This window comes from Terrapene carolina, unplaced genomic scaffold (genome assembly GCF_002925995.2).
Source record: "Terrapene carolina triunguis isolate 2854851 unplaced genomic scaffold, T_m_triunguis-2.0 Scaffold34021, whole genome shotgun sequence".
NCBI classification, from domain to species: Eukaryota; Metazoa; Chordata; order Testudines; family Emydidae; genus Terrapene; species Terrapene triunguis.
The window spans coordinates 4,504,039-4,525,262 of record NW_020698372.1 but is presented as its reverse complement, the minus strand read 5'-3'; the positions used below and the strand labels follow the sequence as shown (position 1 = coordinate 4,525,262).

The following is a 21,224-nucleotide window of genomic DNA, read 5'->3' as shown; positions in this document are numbered from 1 at the left end:
GGGGGAGTCTGTCTGTTGTTAAGGAGGGGATCTAATGTGTTGTGCCTGGAGTGGGATCATATGTTGTATGATGGTCATAAAAAAGATGGCTGCATCCTCTTACCACACCTCCGAGGGTTAAACAGAACAGTAGGAGAGGCAGATGAACATGGACATGTTTATTTATATGGTAGGGGCCATATCCTGCAGGAAAAATTCCATGGACTTAAATGGGAGCTATGCCTATGTAAGGACTATAGGATCAGTACCTAAGTAGTGGGTCCCCATTAAGCACACAGACTTGACTGCAATTAATTCCACATGGCATGGGTGGTGCCACCAATAGTTAAGATTGCCTGACACTGCTTTGATGTGCCTCAGGCTGAATTTTTTGAGAAAACTTCAGCTCAAACATGTCCGGGAATGAGGTTGGGGAAAATGTTTTACACATGTTTAAAAAAATTGTATGACTGTTCAACTGAGAAGCTCTTGCAAGTTCATTCTGTGGAACAGGGTCTTGAAATTTGACAGGGGCGTTACCCTGGTGCCAGCAATGTGCCTTTTGTTTACACATGCTCAGTAGAGACCTGTGAGTTTGTCTGTTAAATTCTCTGACGATTCCATCCACACTGAGTATGATGCTCCACCCCAGGATCTGAGCAGCTCTTAAACTGTGATGCCAGGCACCAGAACTGAGAGCAGAGAGACTGCCTCTCCTGTCTGCTCAGTGCTCCCCCTGCTTGGCACTTAAGCAGGGAGGAAGAGAAAGAGAGAGCCTCTGACTCGTGAAGAACAGGGTGTGGGGAAGGTTGCCTGGGGCAGGCAGGGGAGCAAGGAGGGGACAGGAGGCAGGGGATGAGGGGATTGCAGTGACAGGTGAATCAGCTGGGGGTGGGGGAGAGGATTCGGGCAGAAGGGTTTAGAGCGCTACTTCCTAAAGAACCTGAAATTGGACCCCCATTATTTCAGAGTTTCAACATTCCTTTGCTATGTAGCAGGCTGTGAAATCTACTGGTGGAATGTGTCTCCAACCCATCTAGTGGCAGGACCACATAGAAAATAACAGCTTTCTACTAGTACCAATTAATCCATTAGCTCAAGTGATAGAGGTCTGTCTGTGTCTCTAAAAGTCCCAACCCTGCAGATAAAATGGGGTGGTGGTCAGTATGGTTCTGTACGATTGAATTTTTGTGTTTTTTAAAAACTTAAAGTACAAACAAAAAACTGTTAAATGAGGCAGAAGTCCTGTGGAAAAATATTATATGATCCTGCAGGGTGGATTTGATTTAAATCATCAGTCAGGAAGACTCGATTTAATCATGGTTTTCTACATAAAAGTGCATTCTTGTTGGTTGTTATCTTAATACATATTTTTCACAACTCAGATGTAGGTTTCATTTTTAGAAACTACACACTATATGTTTTTAAACAATGATTTATTTTGAAAACTTTTCAGATTAGTTTTACAGCTATATCAGAAAATGAATGATTGTTTGGTTATTTCATTTACCAAAGGTAATTGAAGCAGATATTTATGAAGTCATTGAGAGGTGAACTATCTCCAATTCAACAGGTTAATCATTACTATTTGGAGGATTTTCTTGCCAGGCTGTATTAGGAGGAGAACACCACCAGACAGACATTTAAATTGTTTTAACTAAAACAACATTAAGTATTTCGGATTTTTTTCTTCAACAGCAAACATATAATATTTTAACAAAACAAGCATATGTCCCTCACTTCTCACATTTATCTCCAGACTTCTCCTTGTCCAGATCTGTTCCGCCCCCAACAATCTTCTATTTATTGAACTTTTAGAGAGAGAGGTAAGGGATTGACACTGTACAGAAATTTGCAGAGGGATAATAGAGTTGAGATCTGTTATTTCTCACGTCTCTATATATATATTTATCTATTTATTTAAAACCATTTTTGCTGTTAACAAGCATGTTACCTCTGGAGACAGAAATCCACAGTTTGAGAACTGCAAAGCTAAGCATCTCTGATGGTATCTTCTAGACTGAGCACTGAGTCCCATTGGGTAGATAGAAAGATTAACCTAAATAATCTATACGAAGTCTGTAGAACCCCATAAGATTGCGTCCCTAATCCATGAACTATTAGAACTCATTTACAAAACTTTTCTTAAACATTACATGACTATATTGTTTCGTACTATAGAATTAGAATTTATAATCCCTGTTCCATGATGAGATATTGTAGGACTCATGAATAAAATTGTTTTTAATTGTTTACTTTATTAATGTAACTTCATAAGTAAAGTTTTATGAATGAAACAATATTCATTCATAAAACCGGTTACCCCAATAACTGGCTAATTAACAGTTAAGATGCTTGTTAAGAGCCATAGCTGTTCAGTCAGCTGCCTTTGTAAGTTTCACTATCAATCCAGTTCCTGCTTAAATCACTGAGACTTGGGGTACGTCTACACTTACATCCGGGTCCGGATGTAAGCAATCGATGTTCTGAGTTCGATTTATCGCGTCTGGTTAAGACACGATAAATCGATCCCGGATGGATCCCGGAAGTGCCCCGGATCGATCCCGGAAGTGCTCGCCGTCGACGCTGGTACTCCAGCTCGGCAAGCGGAGTATGCAGCATCGACGGGGGAGCCTTCCTGCCGCGTCTGGACCGCGGTAAGTTCGGACTAAGGTACTTCGAATTCAGCTACGTTATTAACGTAGCTGAATTTGCGTACCTTAGTCCGAAGTGGGGGGGTTAGTGTAGACCAGGCCTTGCACTGTTTCAGTATTGTAACTTCTGTTCACCATTTATTACTCTTGCCTACAGTGTAACTTCTGTTCACTGTTTGCCATATTGTAATTCAAACCCCATTTTAAAACGCTTACTCCATTTTGTAGGGGCTTGCTGCAACCTTCATTTTTGCAAACCCTGCTGTAATCTTATTAGTTTAGTTTAGATGTGTGAATGAGGTATGTATGGATGATGGAATCAACCTCCAGCCCCAGCCTGTCCTGATTAAATAGAGTTCAAACACCAGCGGCTGAAGATGCAGACAAGAGCCCTAACAAAGTAAGAAAAATCCACCCTAAAAAGAAAAGGTACAATAGAAAGAAGATCAAAGCCCGGTCCCAGGCTGAAAGTCATGTCTGCAATTGACAGGTGATCAATCACCAAACCCAGAGGCAGCGTGACACAGCAAGACCTATAGACTCTGGATTCAAACTAAAGCCTACAAAAAGGATGGGTGAGATGGAAAACTTTGGAGGAGGGTAACATTTTGCTGCCAACATGGAAGGGCATCGGTGCATGCCCAACAGAGACCCAGCTCGTCCTTGTGCCCGGCTTTCCTGGCCAGTTAGCCGCCACAAGCTACGAACCCAAGCTGCAAACTCAAGCCACAGACTCAAGCAGGACTGGTAACTATGCAGCAGCTGCAAAATATCTGATGGGTGTGTGTGTGTAAATGTGTGTGTGTGTGTGTGTGTGTTTATAGGTATTAGGTATAATGTGTGTGTATAAGGATTAAGATATTAGTTATTGGTCATAAATCAAATTGTTATCATAATAAATGTGGCATCTTTGTCTTGACCCCTAAAACAATCCTGTATAAATTTGTGGGACAACAATATCTTTGAGCTATAATATAGGTTTTTTTCCTTAAAAAGCGTTTTATCAAAAAATCCGATTTTAAAAACTAATTTAATTTTTTTTTAATTGTTTTTTATCCACTCTGTGGTCCTGTAATTGAAGACTGTATCATCATGTGTATGCACAAGGGTCGAATTAAGGTTGCATAGATAAGGAGCAACCTTAGTTCTGGCACTTTCTAGTTTTTTCGTGATTGACTTCAGAACCTTAATGTTCTTTTAACATAGTTGTTTGCTGTTGTTTGTAATTTTATTAATAGGATAGTGAAACACTGTTACTGTGCCCAGGTTCTAAGCCCTAGTTTAATGATGATGGTAATTCTGAAACTGTTGCTCCAGCAGTGGCACTGAACTTGCATTTGAGGCATGACCAGAATGTGCAACACCTTCTGTTTACTGGTGGTGCTGCTTATGAATGTTTTCCCCATGGAACATACACTGTGTTTCCATTCATGTACAGTGGAAGGATCTCTGTCACTTGAGGTGGAGATTGCAAATGAACAGCTGCATCATTCCACTCAGACTTAAAATAAAAATCATCAATCTGGCACTTACTTGGGCATTCTCTGATGGCTTGAGATTCAGTAGTTGGGAGGCAGTACAGCTAGGAGGGGGACTGCTTATAGAAAAGTAACTCCTAGGATAAGACTCCAGGCTTTTGAGTTATTTTTGTTCTAAAATACTTGGTGATCCGCTGCTTTACCCTTCGGCTGTCTAAGGCCCTGATCCTGAAAACGCTTTAGCATGTGTGTTAACTCCTGCAAGTAGCTCCTTTGACTTCTATGGAACAGCTCACATGAATAAGGTTAAGCATGTGCTTAAATGTTTACAGGATCAGGGCCTAAATAGCTTCCATTATCCAGCTATTCATTGCCTCCTTGTCTGTAGTCTTGCTTTAGAGGGAGATGAGGTGGGTGAGATAATATCTCTTATTGGACCAGATTCTGTTCACATCCTATGGATGGGTTTTTGATTTATAGGAGTTAGATTGGAAAAAAGACCTATTTGATCGACCGTTCCAGTTCCCGGTCAATACAGGATCACTTTAGCCTGTCTAGTTGTAAATCTCCCACAAGTGATGGGGCTTCAGCTACTTCCCTTGGGAGGCTGTTCTAAAGCCTGGTCTACACTGCAAAGTTAGGTTGACATAAGTTACCTTGTGTCACATTATTTGTGCATGTGTCTACACTCCAATTTGTCTCCAGCCGATGTAATGCAAGAACTAGGGCTCACCAAATGAAATTAATAGGCAGCAGGTTTAAAACAAACAAAAGGAAGTATTTCTTGACACAATGCACAGTCAACCTGTGGAACTCCTTGCCAGAGGATGTTGTGAAGGCCAAGACCATAACTGGGTTCAAAAAAGAACCAGATAAATTCATGGAGGATCGGTCCATGAATGGCTTTTAGCCAGGATGGGCAGGAATGGTGTCCCTAGCTTCTGTTTGCTAGAAGCTGGGAATGAGCGACAGGGGATGGATCACTTGATGATTACCTGTTCTGTTCATTCCATCTGGGGCACCTGGCACTGGCCACTGTCAGAAGACAGGATATTGGACTAGATGGACCTTTGGTCTGACCCAGTAGGGCCATTCTTATGATGTAAGTGCCTTGTTATGTCAACACAGTCAAACCACCTCCCCAAATGGTGTGGAACCATGCTTGTCCTACTGAGGTCAATGCAGTGCGAGTGTAGACACTGCATGACCTGTGTCAACTCTAACAGACTTTCAGCATCTGTCCCACAATGTCCCATTCTCTGGAACAGTGACCACTCTGGTTACAATTTTAAACTCCACTGCCTAGGGGTCACAGAGACCAGAAGCCACCCCCTCCTTTCAACATCCTCCCTCCCCCTCACATGTTGCGATACCTTTTCCTGAGTACAGATGTTGGTAAACGCACCTAGCAGCTCTCCCTTCTTGTGTGCATCTGCCCAGCCAACTGTGCTGGCCCCACACAGACAGAGAGGTATTAGATGTGCTCCAGGCTGGAGTAGACAGGTGCTTTGGATCTCCTGGGCCTGTGGGGAGAAGAGATTGTGCCGCATGAAAGTGAAGGAACTTCACAGGATGCCACAAGGTCAGGGAGCGCCACAATAGATCTGGTGCTGCGCCTCAGACCTGCTGCTTCTACAAGTTACTGCATGGCATACTTGGCGGAGACCCCACCAGCACCCCGCAGACCACTGTGGATACCTCCGAGGAGCCCAAGACAGAGACCTGTACAGCGAGGAGGAAGGAGTGTGGGGGAGACACAGCTGGGGATTCCAGTCATGCAGCAAGCCAGGACCTGTGTGAGACTGACACAGTTTAGCCAGTGCCACCAGGTGAGCGTTGATGAGCCTGATGAAGGGGAAGGGAACTCGGTTAAGTGTGTACATGCATTTTTCTGTACGTTCTTTAAATTTAAAGATGGAACCAACCCCAAGTTAACAAGAGACAGGTATCAACTTTTCATTTGCTCATACAAGAGGAAGTAGTGGTACAAAAAACATAGGTAGAGTTATCTACTTGTCCCCAGCCTAACCCTACAGGGTAATGACATGTGCAGCATCTTGGTGTTGTGCATAGGGATGTCCCTTTTATCCTCCTGAGAGATCTTGATGAAACTTTCATGGAGGTACTCTGCAATCCTTTCCCAATGATTGCTAGGGATGGCAGCCTTATTTCTTCCTCCATGGCAGGACATTTCCCCATGCCATTCCGTGATGACTTTAGCTGGCACCATTGCAGTAAACAGGCTAGCAACATATGGGTCTGGGTTGCTTCAGGAAGCCAGTAGTAGCTGTGCTCTCTGTGCCTTTGATACCTGCCAGAGTGAGACATCAGCTTAAAGCACCACTGCCTGTGGAAAATAGTGCCAGTGCTCAGTGCCCTATACTACTTACGGAATAGGGACCAAAATTATATAGCTTCATACGACGGAACATCCCCCACCCCTGGCACGCCGTACTCACCATGTCTGGGATTGGAGAGTGGTGCTGTGCAGAGTTGCTCCAAAGCAGAAGGGCCAATAAGCATGTCTTTTAAAAATGTTTATGGGAATAAGGGAAGGGAGTTTTGAAACTTATCTTTCCCTTTCCCTTGTGTCTGTAAATCCAATGGTACATCTGTCTGTTTTTATCAGCACCTTCTAGGGTGGCCGCCTTGAGGAGTTCCCCCTCCACACCTGCAGAACGCCTGATCCTGATGAGGAGGAGGAGAAAGAAGAAGACTGAGGCAGACGTATTCTACAAGATCCTGCCAGACAGTGCTGCATCGGACCATGAACAAAGGGCTCGGAGAGCCTGTACGACCAACAGCATGGAGAAAGACACAGGGGACAGGAAAAAGGCCCAGGAGTCCAAGCAGGATAAGGAGTGGGAAATGCGTTAGGACATAATTGGTCTTCTCAGACAGCAGATTCAAATGCTGCTGGTTGTCCTGCAGGTCCCAAAATCTTGGATTCTCCATCCTTTGCACTATTTGGAGAACTTCATGGTCACTGTTCCTACACCCCACAACATACCACATGGCATCACGGGGCGGATCGTTGCCTCTATCATTCCACGCGGGGAAGGAGGGAGGTGGGGTAGCAAAGAAAAACATAGCTTCACATACACTGACCTATGAGGACCACGACTGGTATGTGTGTTTCCAAAATGGACTACATTTGTGCATTCAAATGGACATAAAATTAGAAAGGAAGTAAACATTTGTTTTCACCTTGTTATGTTACACATTTGTATTGCATTGCTTGTGGGGGGTTTTGTACAGTTTTTCCCACTTAATAAATGTTTTTGGAGAATCAAATGATCTTTATTAGTTCACAACAAATATTGCAGAATGCATAGCGGTATTCAAAGCAAACAGTCCTTGTAAATGTACAGCAAGCACCATAGTATTCATAGCTCCAGGAAAACACCCAGTCATATTTATGAATATATAGCAAGCACTACACAATTCTGAGCAGCACCTGAAGTTCCAGGTCCAGAGAACACTACATCACAGAACACTACTGTGGCTGACTGCTAAAGGGCTCTTTCAAAGCCTCCTTCACTCCATAGCGCCATGTTGAGCTCTTGTAATAGCCCTTGAATCTGGCTGTTCAAACTCAGCAGTCAGCTGCTTCATGTCCGTCCTCCACCCTAGCAGCAGCTTATCCCCCTTTGTCTCACATGCTGGAAACTTGACTCCCTAGCTCCCAGAGATCCCTGAGTGAATCATTTCTATCCCACAATATATTGTGAAAATTTCCCAAAAGGCATTGCACTGGATGGCAGTGTGTGTCACACTGAAATACCTACCCGTAGTGCACCACTCTTTACATCAACACAAGCACTCCTGGTGAGTACGCGCAGCAGCAACACAAGCAGCAAAGTGTGCACCTGTGCCAGCGATATACAAACTTCAGTGGCTGTACATCAAGGTAACTTTCATCAACCACAGTTTGTAGTGTAGACATGGCCTTGTTCTGAAGTGCTGCCAGGATGTTTTCCTCAAGTTCATTTTAGGTTTTCCTTATTTGCACCCTTTTATCCTAACTGCACCTCACTAAATACCTCCCCCACCCTTGGAGTTTGCACTCTTATCACATTTCCCTCTCCCTAAGTGGTACTCTTGAATTGTGTGTGTTTGCCTCTCAATCTTTCCCTCTAGCATTCTGAGAGTTCTTGTTGCTCCTCTGAGCTCCTTCCATTTTGTCTTTGTTACTCTGTTGCACTTCAGCTCATCTACAACATGGAGTTGTTCCTGATTAACTTTGAAAGTGGGTTAAACGAAATGGGAATGAAGCACTCTTAATGCCATTGGTGGGCACTCTCTTTCTGGAGTGATTTAGGAAGAGCTATTGCACTGTAAATTCACACCCTACCTTAATCCACATTAACTTTAAGGGTGGCTGGGCTCTTCTTTCTTTCTAGTAATATTGTGCCCAGCCCTGAACATACTCCAGGTGCTGTCCTCCCAGAGCCATGTTAACTGTTCCCTTTTTGGTCTGTGACATGCTGTGTGTGTAGACAGCCTAAAATCGCATTGGCTCCTCTTGCTGTCATGTTGCATTGCAAATACACATTGAATTAGCTGTTGTTATCCCACGCACTGTCTAGGGTGGAAGGTTGGTTGTTTTTTAAATAGTGACATGCATGGGTCCCAAAGTAACTGCTTGCACCCCCAATAATGGGATCCTAGAACTGGCCCAGTTCCTGGGTTTCTTTCTCTAGTGCTTCCATCACCATAGTCTCTCAGCAGCTCTATGTTTCCAGGTTACTCCTGCCCATTGAGTGTACTTATTTGACTCATTCCTTTTCTTCTCCTCCTCCAGTGTACTAGATTTCATTTGATGCTGTCTCTCTTCCCTTCCCCTACCCCCCAACTCCCTTTTCCTTCTTATTTCCTTCAATTCTGGCTTAAAATCTTCTCTCAAGATACACTTTAGGAATTTTTTATTTAGGTAATATGGTCCCTCATTTCCTGATAGCTGCAGTAGAGAATTTTAAAACACAAACTACAGTTAGAAAGAAATTGGTACTGCTCTTGATTGGAGAGAGTTTGCTTGTTGAGGAACTCTAGAGCCAAATGCCAACAGGGAGAAGACAGCAGTAACTTGAGAAGCCTGCAAAGGTTAAGAATCCATCAGATATCCACACCAAATGCATTTTAGTTATCACAGATGTCAAGCAATGGTGTTGACACTGTTTTTGTGAAGTCCTCCGGGGCAATTGCCCTCTTTTGCAGCGCAGGGACAACCTTGGCACACGCCAACCTGCACCAGACCCTTGTTCCACCTCCTGCAAAACCACCTGCTGAGGTGCTGGCTGCACTTCCCCACATCTTTTCTTCTATGGATTCCTTGTCCGTAGCCACACAAAGTCATGGGACCCCCTCGTTCACCTTTTCCTGGCATTGGCTGGGATGGCCATCCAGCTGGCCGGGAGGTGGACGCTCAGTGGGGAGGTTTTCTGTTGCTGTGGGGCCTACTGTTCCCTAATTGTCTCTCACATCTGGGCAGAATTCCTCTGGGTGGTTTCCACTGACTCCTTTGCGGAGCAGTTGGTGGTGGTCAGGGTTCGCTACTTGGTGCCCCGCATCCAGTATCCTTGTTTTTAATCTCATCCCCCAGCTTTCCTGATTTACCATTTGTTTTTCCACTGAATCTATTTTCTGGGGTCTGTGGCCCCTCCCTCAGCTGAGGGTGTGAACGTTTTGTCCTATGTTGACTTGGGCCCACCCTTCCAGAATTAAAGTAGGCCATTGCCTTTCAGCTGCATTAAATTCACTCAATTTAAAAGGTCTGTTTCAATTGGACAAGTATGCTGCTTCTTTGTCCATTTTGTGTTTTGACTTCTGACCTACCACCTGATGCTAAATAAAGATGATTGTGTGTGTGTGTGTGTGTGTGTGTGTGTGTGTGCGTGCATGCGCGGAAATGTGGAAAGGTCATGCTTGAAGGTGAATGACCTAAAAACAATACCCGCATGCACGAAATCTGGTTGAAACAAGGAAATAGGTGTACGTGGGAACAGGAAAGCATCTGTCTGGTTAAAGTGTACTGTTAACTCAAAAGTAATATGTTGTAAACAAATATCTGTATCTTGGTGCTAACAACAGTTTAGATTATTAAAAGTGAAAATTATAAAAGTCCAATTCATTGGTCAGTTTGTTACTCTCTTCTCTCTGTTTAGAGAATGAAAATGAAGTCAGTATCATTTTTGTGTGTGCAGTCAGTTTCTCTTTCAGGTTCCCAGCACTGCAGGGTTTCAGACACTGTGGGGAGGCAAAGTGAAGGGGTTGATAGTTTTAAAAATACTTTTAATTGATTTCCCCCCCCTCAAAATTACAAAATGTAAAGTGCAGTGTCCCTTTAAAAACACAGAAGTAGGACTGTAGAACAATCTGGATTCTGTTCCTGGCTCTGCCAATGACTTCCTGTGTAATCAGTCTTTGCCAAGTCACTTAAGGTCAGATTCTAGTACCCGTACTGATGCTGGGTAGCACCTCACTAAAGTCAATGGAAGCCCTTGAGGAGTGAACCTATATTTATGGAGTTAAGATATCAGAATCTGGCCCTTAACTCTCTCTGCTCTAGTTTTTCCATCTGCTAGATGGAGATATTAATCATACAAGGGTGTGATGAGGCTAAGCTCACTGCTTGTAAATTGCTTTGAGATCCTCCTCTGAAAGGGGCTACAGAAGTACCCAGTATTACATGGAGTGCTAGTGGAAATTTATTGGTAATTGTCTTAGATTATAATGTAGGGGTTTGGTTGCAATATACATTGCTTTGTCTTTTTAACTTCATAGATAATATATCTTATTTGGCAGAAGTTTGCTGTCTTTTTTTGGCCATGTGTCTGAACAATTCTCCTTCCTTCACCTCTCCTGAAAATTGATAAAATTGTTTAATTTAGAGACTAATGGAAATTTAAGAGTATGGGCAACTGAAGAGCCCCCCACTTATTAGAAACTAAGCTCTTAAACCCTTCAGATAACATACTCTTGCACATGGAGTTTGTGACATGTCTGTGTCAGTACTCAGGGCTGGTTGCGCCTTTTAGTTTTCAATGTGAAATTTAGCAGGAGAAGGGTCATTACAATTCATTCCCTTTCCAAAGTATGAATGAATTGATCAGTGACTTGATGTGTTGAACGAGTCTTTAGAAGTCTCTGAATCAGTTCAGGTTCCTTGTTCCTGACTTTCACTGTCCTGTACCTTGTGTAGTCCGGTAGACCTGTGCAAAGTGATGCTACCAGCACAGAGTGATGATGCTTTACATCTGCTTGATGCAGACGAAAGACTATCCAAGGTGAAAGGCAGTGGAGAACCAAGCCACTTCAATGCAGCATTAAATACTGCCATCACTGCTTGGCCTACATGTCTGCTGTGGTTCCTTTGATCTTGCTTAGCTCAGCTCATTTGGCAAGTGCTGGAAGCAACTCTGGGGAGCTTCATATTAAAATTCTGCTGCCAACTGGAAGAGAGGAGTGGGAGGGTTTATCAGCGTCTGAAGCAGTCCCTTGAAATAGTACTTGCCTTACCACTGAAAGGTCTTAAAATCATGTCCCACTGAAGAGCAACATCTTGCCTTTTTGGAGTAGATCAAATTGCACCAAATGAGGCAAGCAGTCCAAAAATGCGCCCCAGAAATGAAGACCCAGGATTGCCCAATCCCCTCCCATTCCTGATCTCTGCAGCACATGCACCCTAACAGGCGTGGCCTACTAGGTGAAGGTGGACTTTTTTTTAGCAAGGGTGGGGTGGACGGGACCTTGCATTGTCAATATAATATCACTGCATGTCGTACTTCGAAACATCCCAGAGACCTAGTGTACTGAAGAGTTTAATAAGCAGGATATTTTAACAGAAAACTGTTGTCCTTTTCATGGAGGTTGAAGTTCACACCTGGTAATCTTCTTGATACACAGAATGCACCCCAGAGGAGTTTTGGGATCGATTATGACAAGAACTACTTCCTCAAAGATGGGAAACCATTCCGCTACATCTCGGGCAGCATTCATTACTCCCGTGTGCCCCGGTACTATTGGAAAGACCGTCTGTTGAAGATGAAGATGGCGGGGCTTGATGCTATTCAAACGTAAGTAACTATTGACTTTTGGGAGCAGTCTTAAACCAGAACAACGAGGGAGAGGTAGGCAAGCTAAGTGTACAAGGCAACCTCTTTTTGATTATAGCTGACGACACCCTAGAGAATCCAGGAGCGCTGCAAATATGTAGCTGAGCTGACAAATGCTCCACTTCAAACTGAAACAAGTTATATAGCGCTCTGCTTGCTACGCCTAATCTAATCTACAAAGCTTTTTATGATTTGGATCCTGTATCTTAAACTGCTTCTCTGCTTGTATTACAACTTGGCAGTTGAGATAAATTATGACACACTAGCCCACGTATATGTTCATGAGCAGGCATGGTTTGCTCAGTGGGGAGTGCCTGCATGTTTGGAATTTACTCCCTCCCATCTGACACCATATAGCTTGTCTGTTTTCTAAGGAGCCCTGTGTGGGGGATGGGTGAGTGAGTGTGGGTGCGTGGATGAGAAAAGAGGGGATTTGTTTGATGGTTCCAGACTGTCTCCTTGGGGGTTGAGTCCATCTTTATTTAGTGAGTTACAAAAACATACTTGTATTTCTAGAGCTGTTGGACTGCTGCTCTTTTATTAATCTAAGCCAGTAGCCAATGACTCCTGTCATACCAAAAAAGAGCCATTAGTAGAGTATTTGCTGGGTGGCTCCTGGAGATGTTGCTTCAAGGTGTACGAATAGTTACTTTTTAAATTTGGTTATAAATTGCAATAACAATAATCCCAAATTGTTAAATGAATCTACACAGTGTCAACAGTTGGTCTGATTGCTCTTCTTTTCCTCTGTTTCCTAACCTTGACTACCAACCTAGGTGTAGTAGTATACACTGCCTCTATGGCTCATGATCTCCAGAGTTTCTTATATGTTCCCCTCTGATTCTCTCTCACTTTTCTGCTCTGTTTCTTTCCTTTAAACCTTTTTGTTCCTTTCCTGCTATTTCAAATGCTTTCTCTTTCCTGTTCCTTTGAGATCCTTTACCTTCTCTCTGTTATTCTGTACAATAGGTCATTGTTTTTTCTGATGGATCTTCCTTTGTGTGATGGGTGGCTCCTTCATACCTCTCCTCATGCTGTGTCCTGGCAAAATTATTGCATTTTTATCCTGCTATTTTCTCTTTCTTCCCTGTTCTTTTTCCCTACTCATCTTTTTAAAATTTCTCTGCGTGTTGTTTGTTTTCACTGCTTTCTTGTTTTGTGGCTCCCATCCCTCCCTTTTCCCTCACTTAGCAAAAGGCTACACAGGATGCTTGGAGTGCTAGTGTCCATTGGTGGCTCTGTGAGGCATGTGCTCTTGCAAAGAAAGGAAAGTAGGGCTGCAGAGGTATTCCCTGAGTATGTAGCAGTTGCTACTAGTTCAGGGATGACTGATAGGTACCTTCTTAAAGTACTTTTCTTACCTGTGCCGCAGGAGCACATTTACAGTGGGATGTGGGGTCACGCACAGGTGCTGACTTTTGTTTTTGCCAGTGGGTGCTCCTCTCTGCTCACTCCTCTCCTCTCCTCTCCCCCGTGCAAGCAGTGGGCGGGGCCTCAAGGTGAAGAGGCCAAGCAGGGGTGGGGCCTTGGAGGGAAGAGGCTGAGCAGAAAAAGAAGTTGGTGGGGCCATGGTCCAGGCACTGCAGCCCACAAAATATTAATCCAGCTCTGCAGGTGCTGAGCACCCCCAATTTTTTTTTCGGTGGGTGCTTGAGCCCTGAAGCAACCATGGAGTCGGTGTGTAAGGAGTCACATAATTTTCTTCACTACCATTACTGTTCTTTTCCATATGCTTTCCTTGGACTAGCCTCAGGTGGGTGGGGCTGCTCCCTTTCAGGTTGGAGGATGTCTGAGGTAAGTCCCAGGAACTCTATTGCTGCCGTGTGTGTGTGTGTGTGTTTTTATTTTTATATATATATATATAAAATCAGAAACTTTGCAGGTAGCCAGGCAAGCAAATTTTGATTAATGGGACTTAATGGTAACTTTTCACACTGACAAAAGAAAACTTGGATGTGGCTTGTGTGGATTTTTAGTTAATGGGAGGGTGGGGAGGAAGATTGAGTGGATTTCTTTTTTTCTTCACTAATAAAACTTGGCTAAGATGAGTAAACTTCAAACGGATTTTACAAACTGTCCCCCTGTGAAAATTAGTGCTTGCTTCTAGTTTTACCATTAAGTAAGTACTTTACTGATTTAGTTAACAATATAGACTGTGGAGAGTTATTTTTATGGAAGCTCAAATTCTGAGGGGAGTAGCTGTGTCTCAAGGAACTCCTTGCATGCCCAGCAGAGCTTCCATGTTTCATGGGATGAATGGCTGCAGCTTGACTCTTGGAGCTTCAGTATTCCATGGAGATTGCAATTGCTGTATTCAGACAGCTAAAAATAAATACTTTCCTGACATTGCCTTTCTGTGTAAACTGTTGGTGTAGTTGCCAAAGGGTTGTTAGATGATCATGAATTGGAGAGAAGATAGCATGTGTATTCATGCATTGGAGAAATATTGCTACATAAGACAATCTCTCTTAGTGTTGTTTGCACTATAAAAAACAGGAGTTTGAAAATCCCTGGCTGAGACTACAGGTGATTTTTCAAAAGATGCAGTTAAGTAACTAACCACTAGATGGAGCCAGATATTTACAACACAGGAGAAATTAGTACCGTAGCAAAAGGGCTTCTTTGAAGAACCAACGGATACTGTTGGCTGCTCTGAATTTATATGAAGGATGTTTGAACATCATAGTCTGTTTGTTTTTAATTTTGTTAGCTGGTGCCAGATACATTTATACCTTTTGGAAACTCATTCTCCAAGAAACAGCTGCCTCTAGGTACTTGAAGTTTCAGTACTTTTTTTTTTTTTAAATGTAGATATTAGTTCTTAAAATAAAATAATTCCAGGAGTTTTGTAAAAAAACCTTGTATCTTTTTAAGGGCTTTAATGTTACTCTGTTGGTTTTTAAAGTGACTCCCCCACTATGTAGGCAACTGGAAGAGAGAACACAGAACAGATATTATGTGGCCGGTTCAGCAACCTCGGATGTGCTGCTGTTCTCCACTTCATAAAGAATATAGTCTAAGCAACGGCAAAGTGTTTTAATGTAGAAAGCAAAAGAACCCTTTTCAGCAGTAGTAGTGACCTGGTAAACGATGAAAAAAACACTGATTCATCACGATAGTGATGGTGGTATATGTGTTCTTTCAGTGGCTTTAACTTGTGGGACAATGAATGTGTTTTAAAAGTAAGGGTGTAGCTTTTTATTTATTTATTTTGTCAGCTTTAATGATCCTATCTTAAATGGAAGCAGTCAGCTTGCCCCTCATTAGCCTTTCAAATCCAGGCAAGAAAACAAAACTGACATTTAACGTGCTTCCATTCATATTCAAATCCTTGGCTATAGAAGAGCCAAGTAATAAGGATATTGGAAACATTATAGATAGGTTGGGAAGGCAATTAAAATTACTTGCAAAGCTGAAAGGATGCATCTTGGCTGCACAGAAAATTGGGCAGATTCCTCCCTTGTGTTACAAATCTGAGAATTTCTGATATTTTGTAAGTAGTATATAACTTTTAAATACATACATTTATGTAATCCACGCATGTACTGGTTCTTGTTTTTCCTCTATCGACAAAAGGTAGTATTGGCACTGCATTGTTCTCTTGGCTTTTTTTTACAAAACATAAAAACTTTTACCTTAAAAAAAAAATAAATAAAAAAAAATCCTAGAAGTGCTGTGTGAGAGGCTTTCTGCTTGACTACCCACCACTTCTGTTTCACAATGACTTTTCAGAGTTTTGAAGCTAGATGAGGATGCACAATGAATTATTTTTGCTTTTAATATATTTTATGACATTGATACTGTTAGAAAGGAAGAGTATGTGCAAAAAATACTGACTGCATGAAAAAATAGAGACATCTGTTTCCCTTCTAAGTTCCTGATCATACTTGGTGCTAACCTTAGCATCTTCAGCTTCTAGAAGTGCCTTACAGGAGCTAGGTCCTAAATTCATTCTTGTATTCCATTAGTCTGGAAGTAAATACATGTTTACAGAACTGTAAAGTTGAGGTGCAAATAGTTTGTTTCCTTGGCATTAGATTAAGTCATTATTTGGCGTTCCTTTTTCATTCTAGTCTAAGTCACTTCTTATGGATGGTGTTTTCTTCACAGATACGTGCCATGGAACTACCATGAATTCAAACCAGGAGTATATAACTTCTCTGGTGACAGAGATATAGAATATTTCCTGCAGCTAGCTAATGAAATTGGCTTGTTGGTAATACTAAGAGCTGGACCTTATATCTGCGCAGAATGGGACATGGTAAATTTGTATTTAAACTTCCTAATTTCTAGGCAGAGTTAACATCTGATCTCTGTCTAATATGTGTCCTTCCTTTTGGTGGGGGGAGGGTGAGGGGGTTACAGTAGTAAAAGGATTCCCTACCACTGAACATATGGCCCAAGGGAGGATTCTTCATCTAGAATACTGAAAGTTGTAGGTTCAAGTTCTGCTTAAGTGACTTCCTATAGCCTCAGGCGCGTTGGTCCTTAATATGGTCTTGGGTACTATAGGTCTAGGGTGACCAGATGTCCTGATTTTATAGGGACAGTCCTGATTCTTGGGTCTTTTTCTTATATAGGCTTCTATTACCCCCCACCCCTGTCCCGATTTTTCACATTTGCTGTCTGGTCACCCTATGTAAGTCCCCAATGACTAGTACTTACTTGGTAATAGCTATATAGTTATGGAATAGCTAGTTAAACTTATCCTTGTAATTCCTGAAAATGGTCATTGAAATGGTTTCCTTTCCCTTCACAGGGGGGTCTTCCAGCATGGTTATTAGAGAAAGAATCTATTGTTCTCCGATCTTCTGATTTAGGTAAGGAGCTCAAAAAGATCTATAAAAATGTTTCAATGGCAAGCAGACTTGGTGGCCAAACTCTAGGGCAGGGGTCGGCAACCTTTCAGAAGTGGTGTGCCGAGTCTTCATTTATTCACTCTAATTTAAGGTTTCACATGCTAGTAATACATTTTAACGTTTTTAGAAGGTCTCTTTCTATAGGTCTATAATATATAACTAAACTATTGTTGTATGTAAAGTAAATAAGGTTTTTAAAATGTTTAAGAAGCTTCATTTAAAATTAAATTAAAATGCAGAGCCCCTTGGACACAGGACCCAGGCAGTGTGAGTGCCACTGAAAATCAGCTCGCATGCCGCTTTCGGCACACGTGCCATAGGTTGCCTACCCCTGCTCTAGGGTCAGGCAGTATTTTCAAATATGGTATTGTGTTACTGTTTCTACTAAAAGTTGGGGAATAAGAAATGTGAATGCTCTCTGAATAAGGTTTTCATACTCACTGAATACTTTTGCACTGTGCATAAATGTATGGAAAGAATAAGGTAGGCACAGGGTGGAAAACAGCAAGACTACTTGTGTAAGGATTTGCAGGGTTGGACCCTTAAATTGTAAAGGATAATGTTCTTTAAGGTAACTGGATATTTTTCTGTTTTGTGGGGACATTACCACCTGTTTTTAGACTGTACTATATTGGAATGATTCGGGTGTGGTCCTTGAAGCCACTTGACTTCCCTACGTACCGAGACGCTGAAGTTATGAGCAAGTACAGGATGTCATCAGTTCATTATTTGTTGCTCTTGTACATGTTGTGCATACCCTTGGTATTTAGGGTATTGGTTACAAAAATATCCCATATGTAGTTTGTTTTTGTTTTAAAGTAGATGAACTCTGGTCTACCCACAACTTTTTCTTTGTATATTCCAGATTACTTGGCAGCTGTAGAAAGATGGATGGGTGTCTTGTTACCCAAAATGAAGCCTCATCTCTATCAGAATGGAGGGCCAGTTATTATGGTGCAGGTAATCCATTTCAAAAATCAAATGGGAACACTAACTATGTGAATGCAAAAGGCCTTTTGGTCACCATTATTGAATTATTAACAGTGCTGCCACAGGTATGTTTCCAGTAATGTACATGGGTGCTCTTTAAAATTAAAATAATATTTGCTCTCCATGATAACTGGGATTAAAATTAGTTTAAACTGTATCACAAACAAAAGGGTCTGGTGTCTGATAATATTTTAGTATGTTATCCTTGCATCTCCAACATTTTAACAAGTGAAGTTTTGAGTGTCGGCTTTTAGTCCTTAGTGTAGATGTCTCTTTACCACTTGGAAAGAGACTGCGCGTGAGGATGTGGTGAGCATGGCTACTCACTCACACAAGTAATGTATTACTAGCCAACCTGCTTGCCTATATTGTTGATACATAGCTCATGTTGAAGCAGCTCAGTGAAAGCCAGCACTTCCTGAGACTCAGGGACTCTTGAATCAAACTAATTTCTTAACATCTCTTCTGCTTCTCCCTCTCCTTGCTCCCCTTTTCCTTATTACGTACAGAATCACCTGCAGGGCTTCCCTGCAACTCCCCACCAAAAGTATGAAATGCTGGCTCTGTTGAAGTCAATGGGAGTTTTTGTCATTCACATCAATGGAACCAAGATTTCACCCCAGGTCTTTTTCCCCTGAGGCCTGTTGGAGATTTTCTTGCTAAATCTTCTGTGCACTTGCCGTCCCTTTGTCTTAAGTCACTTTACAAAGCTGCGTTAGTAGTAGTATCACCATTCTACAGGTAGATCAGGCCCAGAGAGTGAGTAGCAGAGTACTAGTAGATCTCAAATCTCCCAGCTTTTTGATCAGTCCACTGTTGATGGGTTTGTTTGTTTGTTTCTCCTCATCTTCTAGTATCTACAACTTTGCTAAGTGGCTTCACAGAGAAGACTAAACCACAGCTGCCCTTCCCTTTCCTCTTCCTTTGCCTCCTGCCACCCTCCCATCACTTATTCCCTTGCTTCCTCCCATCCCTCCCTGCATGACTTGGACATTGTTTGCAAGAATTGGCAGTCCCTGTTTAGAACAGGAGTCAGGAGTACAGCAAGCCTGCCTTAGAGTGCTCTGGTAAAGCTGTGTGGGGAGACATGCATAGGATAATCCCCCACAATGCTGGGCTCTAACCAGTGCCATCTGTTTCAGTCGCCCAAGCACCACAAGTTACTCAAAAAAAGAGGCTGAAAGCTATGCCATGACACAGTTCAGTGCTTTTTATTGCTGTTAAATGGAACGTTCTCTTTACTTAGCTTGATAAAGCTCTAGAGCAGCAGTTCTCAAGCCACGGGCTGCATGCGGGCCAATTAGCACACAGCTGCAGCCCAGATCAGCTGTGTGCTAAAGGTTGTAGGTTCTGGGCTCCCGGATGCCTTGCCGCGGGCTCCTGGCTGCCCTGCCACGCAGCAGGCTCCAAGCTTCCGGCGGATTTTGGGGTCCCAGTGGGGTCTGGGGCCTGGGGTTTGGGCAGCTGGCTGCCTCACGGTGGGGCTTGGGGTCCAGGCAGCTGGCTGCTGCCCGGCTCCACACGGTGGGGGTCAGGGTCCCCGCGCAGAAGGGTTCGGAGTCAGGGTCCCTGCCCCATGCCCAGCTCTCCACTCCTAGCCCCACTCTGTGGAGGGGTCTCTGGATGGAGGGCGCTGGGTATAGGGGTGTGTGTGTGTGTGTGTGTGGGCGTTAGGTGGGGGAGCACCGTGGTTCTCAATTTGCAGCCCAGCTAACGCTTTGTGGGCCACATCTGCAGCCCACAATGATAAATAGGTTGAGAACCACTGCTCTAGAGTATCTAGCCTGACAAGACCTACTATAGCTAGGAATGAAAGAAAGATAAAATACCTTAAATATTTGGCCCTGGTGCTTCCACTGGTTATTACAGTGAACAAATTAAGCATTAAGGTTCGGATTTTGAAAGAAGGTTTCAAAGACGCACTTTCAGGGTGGATTGATTTAAATCAGCGATTTAAAGCATGATTTAATTCACCCAGTGGAAAACCTCAATTTAAATCATCCATTTTAATCAATTTTACAATTTCTACTTCAGTTATTTTCTAAAGAAAGGTGCATTTTTATTGGTTGATATAACATTAAAACATGTTGATTTACAACTAAATAGAGCCTTTACACTAGATTTGGTCCATCTTTTTGTGGGTACACTATAACTTTATATATTTATTTATGTAGTTATGTAGCTTAATATTTTCAGATTCTTATTAACTGTACGTTTTTAGTATGTTAGAAAATAGTGAATGATGATTAACTTTTTGCTCATAATTTGTGTTAAACCGCATTAAGTTGGTAATTGGAATTTAATTAAACACACAAAAGAGCATATAAAATTTATTTTTATTAACCAAAACACTTTAAGTGATTTGGATATATAAACTTCGCTTATCAAAACAGGTTTCACATTTACTACAAATTAAAATTAGTTTACCCCTTAACATATTTTGTATTATATTCAGACTTAATTTTAAACAGGTTTATTTTTAAAAAGAAAAACTGTTTATAATTAAATAATAAAAAACCTGATTTACATTAAAAAAATCCAATTTTTTTTAAATCATCAGTTTTTATCTACCCTGCTCACTTTTATGCCTGCAGTTAGTCATGTATGCATATGATAGGGACTCAGCTACAAAACAAGTAGTTAAGAAAGTATGTCCTGTGTCTTGTTTGCAAAATTAGACAGTGGGATGAGGCCCATATAAACATTTCCCACTAATTTAGCCATGGATCTACTGGCTAGGATGGTGATTTTGTCAGAACAGGATATTGCAAGTAAAGAGATTTGGGTTTGACCCAACTTTGCTTCTGACTCACTGCGAAGCCTTAACCCCTCTGTGACTTCCTTTGTCAAACTGGGATAACAGTGCTTACCCATTTTTTGAAAGTACTTTGATATTGCTAGATGGATGCTAGGATAAAAGTACAGTATTGTTATTAACTGCGATTGGAGTTTCATGCATAGAACAATTTAACTGGATCTCAATATTAAATCTCTTCTATATTATGGAGTCTGGTGGCACCTTAAAGACTAACGGATTTACTTGGGCATAAGCTTTCGTGGGCAAAAACCTCACTTCTTCAGATCTGAACAAGTGAGGTTTTTACCCACGAAAGCTTATGCCCAAGTAAATCCGTTAGTCTTTAAGGTGCC

At 42.2% G+C, this 21,224-nt stretch overlaps 1 protein-coding gene across 1 annotated transcript in view; it reads left to right on the top strand.

Annotated features, from left to right (window-relative positions):
- Positions 1-6,321: 6,321 nt before the first annotated feature.
- Positions 6,322-21,224, top strand: part of LOC112118703 (beta-galactosidase) — a 59,103-nt gene continuing 44,200 nt past the window's right edge. Inside the window, exons 1-7 of the mRNA XM_029914271.1 lie at positions 6,322-6,430; positions 6,789-6,983; positions 9,603-9,670; positions 12,017-12,186; positions 16,336-16,486; positions 16,985-17,045; positions 17,950-18,044. Coding sequence (XP_029770131.1) covers positions 6,322-6,430; positions 6,789-6,983; positions 9,603-9,670; positions 12,017-12,186; positions 16,336-16,486; positions 16,985-17,045; positions 17,950-18,044 — 849 coding nt within the window. The remainder of the gene's footprint in view (positions 6,431-6,788; positions 6,984-9,602; positions 9,671-12,016; positions 12,187-16,335; positions 16,487-16,984; positions 17,046-17,949; positions 18,045-21,224) is intronic.